The 12,646-nt window shown below is 35.4% G+C and overlaps 1 protein-coding gene across 1 annotated transcript in view; it reads left to right on the top strand.

The window, feature by feature from the left end:
* LRRC49 (leucine rich repeat containing 49) overlaps positions 1-12,646 on the top strand; it is a 39,846-nt gene that overhangs the window by 1,705 nt on the left and 25,495 nt on the right. The window contains exons 3-11 of the mRNA XM_009994526.1: positions 4-95; positions 442-504; positions 1,057-1,144; positions 1,500-1,697; positions 3,142-3,241; positions 3,868-4,071; positions 5,582-5,648; positions 9,455-9,598; positions 12,583-12,644. Of these exons, the coding sequence (XP_009992828.1) occupies positions 4-95; positions 442-504; positions 1,057-1,144; positions 1,500-1,697; positions 3,142-3,241; positions 3,868-4,071; positions 5,582-5,648; positions 9,455-9,598; positions 12,583-12,644 (1,018 nt within the window). The remainder of the gene's footprint in view (positions 1-3; positions 96-441; positions 505-1,056; positions 1,145-1,499; positions 1,698-3,141; positions 3,242-3,867; positions 4,072-5,581; positions 5,649-9,454; positions 9,599-12,582; positions 12,645-12,646) is intronic.

Genomic DNA, 12,646 nt, shown 5'->3' on the forward strand with positions numbered 1-12,646 from the left:
GAGGCCCCGGGCAGCGGCGGGGGGGCCGCTCGCTGGGGAACGGGTGTGTGAGCAACGTGTTCAGTGTTTCTGTCAAACGTGTTGTCATTCAGCAGGTAGGTGCTGTGTTTTGTCATCTAAATCCGCTTGGAAGACCAGCACGTTTTGCCTTTCCACATTTTTTCTCGTATTTAAATGTCAACACTTGCTTCCTTCACAACGGGGGTAACGTCCTCGGGAAAGTCACTCTTCCCATGGATTGTTGGAACTAAAACTGTTTTTCAAAACTAAAAATTCACAGCATCAGTGCTGTGACATATATAATAGTTTTGCAAAGTAATTCCTTTATTGGCAGATTTGGGTGGTGAAAATACCTTTATTTGAAGAAACAAATTGGATTCACCTTTCTGTATCGATTGTTGTTCTTGAAAAATGTAACATCCCTTTTCTTCCAACTTGCAGGTTAATAATTGTAGTCTGCAGCTGGTCATTCAGACCTCATCAATTGCAGATAAGAGCAAACCTGTAATTATTACCTTTTCTTTACCAGTTATATTAATGCAGTTGTATGACAGCCAATTCTTATGCTTTCAGTAGTAACATGTTGACTTTAAATGTAATATCTGATGTATCTCATGGTGTTTGGGCAATTTATTTCACCCTATTAAAGATACATAAAGTAGAAACGTGGAAATGTACATAACTGCCATAAACTTTTATGTATATATACACACACACACATATATAAATGATTTCTTATTCTTCCATTTGTACCTCTCTTCCTCCTGTAATTGTGGTACTCCTTAAAGGGTGGGGGTTTTTTTATCTTAATTTAATCAGCTGTAGAGGAATGTGTTGGTGACTTCCATATTTTCATTCTGCTTACCAACAGAGTAAAACTTACCAGTTGTAGTATCTTAACAGAATTAGTGCACTTTTATCACAGCAATTACTTAATTTAAAAAAATAATTTGTAAAGTTTTCTGAGAACTGTAGTTGTGACTAAGGCTTTGTCTGTGTCTAGATGTTACTGGCACTTGAAAACTTTTAACATTTATTTTCAATATTGTGTTACAGTTTGAATTCAGGATAAATAAAGAGCAGTCATCTTTCCACAATAGACTTCTGCAGCATGATTTGGAAAAAACCTACTCGGGAAGGCAAGGTGATATCACTAGGGTTTGATTTGTTTATTTGTTTCTAACTCAGAACCCAAATATGAAGAGTATTCCTGTTGTGCTTGCTTTGAAAAGCAAGATACTTGGTGACGCTGCTGCTAACAGTGCTGAAGCCTGGAAGAGCCTTGAAACACAACACTTCTTGCCACACTCCTGCAGTCTTGCCTATTCTATAAAAACAGTAATTGGCTCGGATAGATCAATTTATTTATCATGGCAATTCTTTACTCATTCTGGGAAAAACTAAAGACCAGTAGTTGTTCAGAATGGGTTGATTTTTAGGGTATTATGTGATATTATGGAGTAAATTTAAGTCTGCAGTTTGGTTTTGTTCCCCCACAGGAGACCATACAGTATTAAGTCCTTTGGTGCGTAATAAGCAGATATATCTTCCAGTACCATCCAGTCTGACAGAACTTTCTGGTTTGGACTTCAAGCAGGATACAGGTTCTTTACCAGGATTTGGCGAGTCCTCTTTTCACACCCCTACAAAATCCAGATCCCGACAAAACAGCCACAATATTGGTTCACTTGCTTCAGGTAACAGTGAGAACTTCTCTTGTTAGTCTCTTTTTTTAAGTTGAATTTTAATTTAGCTGGGTGCTGTATTGAAAAGTTGTGACCTGTAAAACATGCTGCTCCTGGTTGTCAGAATGTATGACTGAATTATTTATAGTCAATTATTATATACAGCAAAATTAAAGCAAATGTTGCCTACTGTTCACTTCGGGTTTCAAGAGAAATTGATAGATCATTGTCAGAAAACAGATATTTTCCAAAATAGCATGTAGGTATTTAAATATAGGCTTTTCCTATACCTTTCTGCAACAAAAAGGCAATAATAGGGATCTTTCACACATGTTTTTAGGAAGATGACATTAGAAGAAAAAAATTCACTATACTGCCATCCTGTAATGCTTTTTAAGTCTCTGATCTTATGTTTATCGGCTTAAAAACCTGAGACACAACTAGTTTAAGACTTTGGCAGCAATGTTGATTGATTGGTTTTGATCTCAATTGTTCTCTTTTCTTCACAGTTGTTTTTTTTTTTAAACTTTGAAGGCTACATAGAGAATGTTCTTATACTGGTTTGTTAGAGTAGCTAGTGATAAAATGTTGGAAAGTAGCACTGAAAAGATTCTAAATTGAAAAACATTGTTTTACTTATATAGGTATCTCTTCTAATGGCCTTTTTTAGATAACAGTGAATTCTACAGTGTTAAAGCAATTAATCTTTGTTAATTGAGGAATTATTTTTTTTTCCCCATTAACATTAAAAATAAGGGGCAAACATGTAGAAGCTGATCCTGTGTTCTTGTGGTAGTATGCATCCATGATGATCCCTTTTTGGCTTATATTTTTCAGTTTTATTTTCCAAATAAGCCAGAACACGTCCATTCCTATATTTTTGCAAGTATTTTTTGTCATTCTCTCTCTTCCCCTTTGTGAACAAAATGGATGAAGGTGAAAAGGTTTGTAAATATGTTTTAAAGGGATGCCTGTGTATTTCTTGAAAATAATACCAGTGCATGCACTTAGCTTTGAAAAGACTGGTTTAAGTTGTGGCACAGGTGGACTGTTACAATGTTTTTGTGCTTTAGTTTCTAGATCTGTTAGATAGTATCTTCTTTAAGTTCAGGTGCTGAAATTGGGAAACAATTATACACCTTAGCTTAACACATCAATGGGTATTTTTAATAAAAATAAAAGCATCTACAGAATATCTGCTTACAACCAATTGTTGTTAAAAATCTCTCAAAGTAAATAAATTGATGTACTTTGGAAAGAGGATTTAGAGGGATGTAGCTGTAAACAAAAACATGGCAGGAAAGAGAACAGACAGCACTGAATGGAGGCAAAATGCACTTTGATGTACTGTGTAACTCTTGTAATAAGAAAGAAAACTCTGGTTTTATTATCCATAGTTAATGAAATTATTCTACAAAGAAGTAGCTCATAAATTCTCTGTATGATTTTCTGATAGATAATATAAATTTTGGGAGCAGTTCATCAATAACATTTCCTGTGTTGCAACGTACTGCTGAAGAAAAAATCCTGAACTCTGATAGACTCAGCCTGGAAAGGTGAGAAGGTCACACAGCCCATAGCTTGTCACTCTTGGGTCTGATGGCCCAAAGGATGAGCATCCTTGCAATGCCTGGGGTCAGTGGTCAATTCTTTCAAAAAAATAATTCTAGTATTGGCTGAGGATAAGGTTCATGCAGTCCAAGAAGTTCTACCAGGTCTGTAAGACTCCTTCTGGAGTAATCCTAAAATAAGAATAACCATTTTCAGCATCATTTGCTATATCTTTTACTTTTCACATTAACACTTACTGGAAATGTGAAGTTCTATAACCAAAGAAAAGTTGCATAGACATAAAACACTCTTAACTCTGATCTACACAGGCTGCTTATGTGGTATCTGATGGAGGGGAAAAATTGCAGATTATTGTCTGTTTAATTTTAGTCATCACAACCCAAATCTATGTATTTTCCACTTAAGAAGCAACGCTCTGATTAAGAGGACAGACTTTCAGAGAAAGTGAAAGCACTGCTGCTATATTTTCATGCTGTTTTTTTCTCTAGTAAGAACTTACTGCCTTACTTACAGAGTATGACCTTAATCAAGGTATGTTTTCCTTGGGTGAGTAGAAAGTGGGTTACCAATTTGTTACTTACATACATGTCTTGTTTCTTTTTATTTCCAGGCAAAAACTAACAGTGTGCCCCATTATTGATGGGGAAGATCATCTTCGCCTTTTGAATTTCCAGCATAACTTTATAACCCGGATCCAGAATATTTCTAATCTGCAGCATCTTGTTTTCTTAGATTTATATGATAATCAGATAGAGGAAATAAGTGGGCTCTCATCTCTTAGATCCCTAAGAGTCCTTTTGTTGGGAAAGAACAGGTAAAAATAATAAAACTTACTTACACCACAAAGTAGTAAGGTGCTTTAATAACTGTGAACTATCATTGTTTTCATCACAGCTTTCAGTTTGTGCTGCTGGGTGTGAGACCACTGAGCTGGTTGGTAACACTAGCCAGGTGTTGGGGATCCAACCAAGGAGGCACACACTTTCTGCTTGTAGTGTTCTTCAGAAACTTCCTTTCTTATGTAAATTTTGACAACAGTTCTGAAGTATTTTAAGTGTTTCCATCTAATTTTCTGTTCTGATCGGCTATTAAATGCGTTCTTAGATTTGGGTGACAGGTGAGATCTCTTTCGTTATCACAAAGTATTTGTTTATTCTTTATGACCTATAAAAAGGGATTATGCCTGATGTATTTATTTAACTGGGGAAAAAAAAGAATAATGGATTTTGTTACTTTTTTATAGATCCTGTTCTGTTGGGAGATACAACTTGGGAGATAAAGGTTGTGTTAGTTTCTAAAAACAAAGTTAAAATCCTATAACTTTTAATTTTAATAATTTAATCAAAGTGTCTGTGGATTTGCTTGCACATCTAAGGGTTGTGTGCTGATTATGTTCAGTTTCCTTATTTTCTTTATGTTTAGTAAAGAAAGAGTTGGTAAATAACCTTATGTGCAGATTGCAAAGAATGTAACTCCTAATTCAGCCTGTATTAAAAACTGGCAACTTTCAGTAGTGCAGTGTGTTACTACAGCTTACAGCTCTTATGTTGAAAATCTCACCTGTAGAAACTGATTTTGTTTATAGCAAAATATTGGGACATGGAAAAGATAATTTTAAGGTGCTTTAAGGAATTGTTTTCCAAATTTTAATGTATTAGTGCTGTATAGTTTGTTTACATAGAAGTAGCAACTTTTCAGCTTCTTATCTATGGGATCTTTGATTATTCTTGAAGCAAAAGCACAGTACATGTGATTTTTAATATCGTCAGCCAGTAGATGATGCTGCAGAGTATTTAATAGCTTATGTTTAGACTCTGAGAAAATAGGACTGGAAAATTTTAAGACAGTGAAACTGTACAGGGATGAAATAATACTGAGTGTAGGTACCTACGTAGTCTAGAAAGGGCCAGTGGCTTTCAGATTTTGGGATTTTGTCAAAAAAATAAGAAAAAGCTTGTGTCAGTATAGTCTTTCTTTAAACTGCTTTGGAATGAGTAATGTGGGTTTTTTTGTTATTTAGGGATCTGGGTAGGTTGGTTGTTGACTTTGCTTTCTAGTGGTGCAAGTGCTCCTTCCCTTTTCATCTTCTTAGAAGAGCCATGTACGTGTACACTGCTGCTATTGTGTTACTGACAGTCAGAAAGGAAGGGGATAGTTTCAGGCAGACTCATTAATATATTTTTTTTGCATGGTTCATAACTTTGTTGTTCTCTGTTACTCTTCATAGGCAGGAACAAATGGCTATGTTTTGTATTAGATGGTAAATTAAAGAAACTTTTTCTCTAATGTGAAAAATAATTTGTGCCATAATTGAAATCTTTCAGGATAAAGAAGATTTCAAATCTGGAAAACCTAAAAAATCTTGATGTTTTAGATCTTCATGGGAATCAGGTACAGTACAATAACTTGATTATTTATGTTTCTTGTATAGACATTATGCATTTCCTGTTTTTTACCAAACTATTGCTTTTTGAAAGGAAGCTGGTAGCAAGTTTTGCAACTCTTGAGGTCACAGAAATCGGGAAATAAGTAAAAGGTGACATTATATAGTTATCATGGTTAAAATTTTAAATGTAATTTTTTTTTTTGTTCATGGAGTAGTAGAAGTTAAGAGGAAATCTAGTTTTAATCATAGTTTTTTCCTCCCTCTGTCTTGGGGTATAAACCAAGTCCATATATGGAATGTGGAACTTCTAAGACTGGAATATTTGCAAGAGGTTGGAGCTGAGAAAAACAGAGGAAAATTTAATTTTGTTCACTTCTGGGAGAATATTTTTATTTACTTGGGTGCTGGGTTTTTTGGTTAATATGACTAGATCTGAACTTTGAGACTTCTCCCAACCGAGTGAGAAACGTACTGGAAACCCCATGTTTTTTAAAACAGTGAGGTATAGTTATATATGCTTAATGATAAACCTTGTATGATTTTTTTTTTTTTTCTAAACCAAGCTTTTAAATGCGTAACTATTTAAATAAAATCCATTCACATAATAAATAGCCGAAAGAAAGAAAAAAATAAATCAATTTAATGTCATATTACTACATTTTGTTTTTCTACATGATTTAGTAGAGGTCTTGTTTTTAATCCTTCCCAGTAAATATTTATATGGAAATACAGCATCTTAATAACATTTAATCAAATTTTTATCTAGAGACTGTTTCTGTGGTTATTAACATGCTCATGGAACACACTTCATCATTTGAAGCCCCTGCACATGATTGTGTGCATGGTATATTTAATGCACTGCAACTTAAAATTTATTTTGAACTAAACATTTAATTTCTAAATAGTGTGCTTCCAAGCACTATAAATAGTGGATGGAGAGAATGTGAATTGTTAGCTTAATCTTTGTTGTAAATAGTAAAAATGGTATATGTTCGATATAAATATGTTTAAAACCTTTGTATTTTAGGAAGGGTGAAAATGGACTTTGTCTTCTAATGAACTGATTTATTCCTATTGAGTCAAGTATAAGCTGAATTTCATTTTAACTTTATCTAGAATGAAACTGATTCTGTAATGTGTTAAATTTTAAAAAATCAGTGGTCACTTTTTGTGTTCTGTTTCGTTCTGTGAATAATTGTCCTTGCAAAAAATTCAAGGGCAGAAGTAAAAGAAGAAGAAAATGCAACTTGATTTTTTCAGGCTTGAACTTACTTTTGATAATCTCAGAAATGTGTGTTAAAAGATTCAGCTTCTATGTGGTTTAACTGTACATGGGGGTAATGTGATGCATAACAATCTTTTCTGAAACATATCTATTTCATAGCCAAGTATTCAAACATAAAACCAAACAATAGAATAGAATAGTGTTTTTGTTAAATGTTTATAGTCTTTCACCTTTGTATTTGAAAAAGCAACTAAAAATTAGTTGGTAATCCTTTTTGTTTTATAATTAATAAAAATAGTCCTAGTTCCTTTTTAGTAGAATAAATTCCCTAAAAGGAAGGGATAATGGATTTTTATCCAACCCACACCCAGTATGCATTAACTTGATTGCTGATCTGGAGTTGAACCAGGACACTAGTGTTATCTTCATGTGTGCATGTATAATTGAAACAGAGAAAATCCAGTAGAATTAATCTTAAAACTTAGCTAGGTGATGAAGAATATATGTTGCAGATGAAATAATTATATTTGTGTTAGCAGTAAAATGGCAGGATTAATATTCTGCATTGTGGCATGTTGCAATTTTAGCTAAGCAGACAACTGCAGAGGTCTGTGCTCTTCATGCCAACCATCTGCTCTTGGCTTTGCTTTTGCAGGTCTTTTTGTCAAAATATATTGTTCTAATTGGTGGTATTTTCTCTTGCTTTTGCTGCAGTATTTCTTTTTCCTGATAATTTTTATTTCCTACATATAATACACATAAATGGAAGTGGCATAATAGTTAATTAGCAGTTGAATCTAAAGTTGGTTTAAGATGTTAAATTTTGCTTTTCCTATCTACATTTCTATGCTTTTTAATGGAAAAATATCTGGAATACTACTTATAGCACCATATTCCAGTCATATATATGCATAGGTATGTATCTAAGTCCATTTTATATGTGTACATACATATATATATATAAATTACCAATAAAATTGTGTTCTCAAACTGTTAAATAACAACTACCTTACTTCTGCTCACATCCCAGGAGCTGATAGACACTTTCTGGAAATTAGCACGGCCAGATTTGTCCTGGTCTAAAGCATCAGATAGTTCATTGTCCCTGGGATGGGGTGTGATGCCAGTTGCTATCTTGCTTGTCTGCATCTAATTGCTCTTGGCAGCTTTGAGGAGGAATAGCATGTTGGGTGTTGAAGGGAGCTTCCAGTGGTCCAGCAGATGATCATTCTAATTGAAAAGGAATTCATTGTACTTGTTAGCAGCTTTGTGCACTGTATCCTTGGATGCACTGCCACACATTGTGGAAGGCTGAAGTCTTGTCTTTAGGATAATGGGCTCCTTTCTTTGTGCCATACAGTATGGGTTTCAGTAACACTATGACAGGAGTATCCCCTGCACAGTGGCAGTACTTTGTCTTCTCCATCATAGATTGCTGAATGCAAGTCTTGCTGAAATGTTTGAATAGGTGCTGGAAGACAGAATGCAGAGCACTATGAGAGATAAATATCTGGATAGAGATCCTTGAGTGGATCACTCTGCGAAATACAAACAGCAGAAAATGAACCTAGATAAATTGCACTTGCTTTCTAGAAGTCAAAGTAAAATTAAGGTGCAGTAGCTATTATTACTCTTCTGATGTGTTTTTTTTTTAAATCAATATCATGACAATCTTTAAAGTAGGCTGTTAAGTATAAAAACAAGACTCTGGCAGCTGCCTGTTTACTGTATTTTTATTTGTAGCTTTATTTGATCCCCTCCATTTTCTAATCACAGGAAGCCGTGAGTTACTGAAGAAGTGCTGGGCACTATCAAGCAAAGGTGCTGTGTATCCAAATAAAGGATGCTGCTGCTTTTTTATCTAATTTGAGTATATCTTACTCATTCCAGCAATAACTTCCTCATACAATTTCCTCACAGGTTCCAATTTCAGAATAGTTGTTTCCTTCTCCAGAGGGCTGTAGTAGCTCCTTGCCCCTGACTTACAGCAGCTTCCTGTCCTCATAACCTGCTGGGAAGTCTGTCAGTGGAACGCCTGTCAGCAGAGCTGTGACCTTCTGGCTTTTTAACAGGCATGAAGGGAAATTGGTGCAGACATCTGTGGTGCCAGAGAGATGTGATGACACATATCCTTGCAGCATAGGTACCAGAGATTTGGATGTGTGTTTGAGTGCCTTTGCTGACAAATTAAGGATGAACCATCCACAAAAATCTCCTCATTTTGGTATACCATGATATCATCAATGTCATCTTATTTTTATGGTATCATCAAGATTGCTGAAAAAAGTTACAATCTGCTAGAGATTGAGTACTAGTATTCGGTAATATGTTTCTACTCATACTGCAGTAAAATTAGTTAACCCTTCCTTAGCATTAGAAATTCAGGTACTTCATCTGTGCTGTTCTGTAGCAGCAATTTGTGACATGATTATTATGGTTTAGAAAAATACACAAGAAGCACTCTGTATTAAGTTGATGGTTCATGTATGCTTTTTAAAAAGCTACATACATGTAAGTGCTACATACATCTATTGCATATCTATATAAAACACATTATGCCTTTTAGTAATGATACCTCTTTCACAGATTACTAAAATAGAAAACATCAATCATTTGAGTGAACTGAGAGTGTTAAACCTCGCCAGAAACCTGCTGACCATTGTAGAAAACCTTAACGGACTGGATTCCCTCACAGAGCTCAACCTTCGTCATAATCAAGTCTCTGCTATAGTAAGGAACAAAGTTCTTGTATTTTTGTTTTCTTTTGGTTTGTTTTTAACAAAATGCACTATTTCTGTAACTTTTTAAAACTATATCAGCATTTCAGATTTGTGAAATCTTGTGTTTTCCCATATTTTGTTGCTTTTCTTGTTGCAACACACACTCTTACAACATACAGGCAAAAAAACCCAACAGTTTATTTTTGGTATTACTTTGTTTAGGTGTGATTGCTTGTATGGAAAGCTCATGATGGTTTAAAAAAGATTCTGAAGTAGCTTTGTGGTTCTAACACATGAATTTGGAGACTTCTTTCATACAGTGTGTTTCCTAGGAACAAACCCTCTCTTGGTTGCTGTAGCTCAGCTAAGCACCCAGACCATCTTAAATTTCATCTCCTCATTAATATTTCTGAGGCAAATGCAGAGAAAACAGGTATTGATTTTAAAAGCAGAATTTTCTAACTGTGCCTTTAACCTAGTATTTTAAGTCTTTATGTTCTAAAAAATAAAGCTTTGGACGTTGCAGTTTGAGTTGTAGTTCAAGTATGGCAAGTAGATTAATTGAACAAACACATTTTAAAACAGTACAGTAAGTTTACTTAAATAGCTATGTTTTTCTGGCCCTTGTAAATCCTTTAGTTCTTGGTGTCTGCCATTGCTGCTGCTTTTCCTTTCTTCTACTTCTGCTACTTGCCATGGATGAACTCAGAAATAAGAAATTTCTGCTCATTGCTGTTTCTGTTACTGTATCTTTACCTAGAATTTTCTTCCTTGCTTGTAGCTCCTGCCTTTTCACTCCTCTAGGGTGTAGCTTGTGCTTGCTCTGTGCTTTGTGTTGACACAAATGAAAAGTCAGCATGAAATTTCAAGTAGTGACTTACAGGCTTGAACTCCGTGCTGTATCTCAATGTAATATTTTAGTCTTTCTTGTCCACAAAGTGTTTTGGAAGATGATCTGTTCAGGGCAGTGCTTTATTTTCTGTAATTGTGGTTTGTTGTGGATTTTTTTGTTTGGTTTGGTTAGGATTTCTTTTTTTATCTTGGTTAAATACTAATGGAATGGTGTTTTGTATGTGTGATTTTGTTTCATTTTTAATTGGACAATGATTTTAGCAGATACGATGCTAACTCTCCTTCCTCTAGAGAAGGACTCAAATCATATTGAAGTCAAGTCTTGGAAACAACATGCTGTCTGAAAATTTAAATACCTTTCTCTTTCAGTACATTTTTTGTGAACCTTCTTTATTTTCCATCTTCCCCCTCCACCTGCTCTAAGTTTATTATTCTTGCCTTTGAAGTATTCATTAGAGATTTGCAAATCCTTGAATCATGAGTGGTTAATACTGTAAGAATGAATTATGGTTCGTCCAAAGCCATAGTATTTTAAAAGGCTTGCTTTCTAGTTGAATCACATATTATAGGATTGGAAGTGTCTTCAAAAAGTCTTAACTATTCTCAAGAAGAGCAAATAGAATAAATTATTACAAAGGGTCTCACAGCATTAAAAGCATGAATCTGTACATACCACAAATTATGGAATGCCTGTTTACTTTCCATCCAGTTGTGAATTCGGGTCCACTGTTAGCAAGATGAGCCGTGTTTGTTTGTGGTTCTTCTTGAAAGATGGACCTGCTTGATTGCTTTGGGCTATCAAGAGTAGAAATTTGGGTTTTGTCATTTGCAGCTTGATCTTGGACTTGAAAGAGGAATGGTCAAGGTGTTCACCATCTTTTAACAAAAAACTCCTGCCCTGTATGTCCACTGTCCTATTTGACTTTGTATCAAAACTGAAGTGTCTGGAGGCTTTGCTTTTTTTGTTTCTTCTTGTTTGGTTGTTTTTTCTCCAATCCTGTTTTTTTTGTAATGCCTAAGATGTTTGCTGTCATGCCTGTGTGACTTGCAACCTATGTTACAGGACAGCAACACATCAGCTGGTTATTGTCTTTGGGGGAAATTACTTTGTATTCTCCAATACAAAATTATTTGATTAATTAAAATCCTTGCTGCTTAAGAATAACTGTTCACAGCCCTATAATGCCTGTCTTCATGTGTATATCCACCTGTATCAGGTGCACTCACCCCTTTAAGCATTGACACTACTGAGTAGCCTTAGGGACAGGGGCGATGTTCAGATGTAATTCTGTTGTGAACTCAATCTTTCCATGGCCTGATCTGGGAGGATTTAGAACAGGTCTGAAGCAGGAGCTTTGCTACTGCAGAGCTGAGCTAGTAAGCCCTGCTTATTGTAAACAGAGCTCTGGCTCTCAGTAATGCTTGTTAGCTCGCATTCAGTGTTGCATTAATAGCAGCTGCATGGTTTGTTTAGAGCTGGGTAGTGAGCCCTGTGACATTGCTGTCCACTGGTTCTAAGTTGAAGCATGTTCTTTAATAGGATAAGGAGATACAGACTTTCAGCTGAGGGGCTGGGTGTGCAGTCTGAATGGCATTTGGGTGAGTGTTGAGTGTGTTGTCTGGCCTTTATGGGCTTATATTTCATAAATGAAACTCGTTCATTATTATAAATTTTAATTGTAAAGGAGACAGAGTCCCTCAGATCATTCTCTGGCAGAAGAGTCACTGCTGTCTGGTAGTGCAATGGTACTGCTGTATTGCACTAAAAAGCCTTATTTCAGCATGATCACAAGATAACCTTTTTTTTTTTCTTCACAGTGTGTTTATCCTGCACCTTAAATGCTGAGACAGCACCTTGGCTTATTTCCCAAAAGCCTGTTCAGAAACCAGCAGCAGCCTTACTCTCTTTTCTTTAACATGATTTGCTTTGCAAGTGATGCAGCTTATTCTGCAGAGTAGATATCTGCACTGAAACACTCCCTTGCAGTCTGCGCTACAGAGAAATGGAGATGCATGTTCAACAAAAATCAATGTTGCAGCAAGGTTATAGCATATAGAAATGAAAGTATTTCATCAGGCAAGGCAGAGAGGGTCAAGAGCTACTTTCAGCTACTGAATTTATGCCTCTATCTCTCCTTCTAGAAAGATGTGGATACTTTGCCCTGTCTTCAACGTCTCTTCCTCAGCTTCAACAGCATATCTAGGT

Source organism: Chaetura pelagica, unplaced genomic scaffold, assembly GCF_000747805.2.
Source record: "Chaetura pelagica isolate M959 unplaced genomic scaffold, ChaPel_1.0 scaffold222, whole genome shotgun sequence".
NCBI lineage: Eukaryota > Metazoa > Chordata > Aves > Apodiformes > Apodidae > Chaetura > Chaetura pelagica.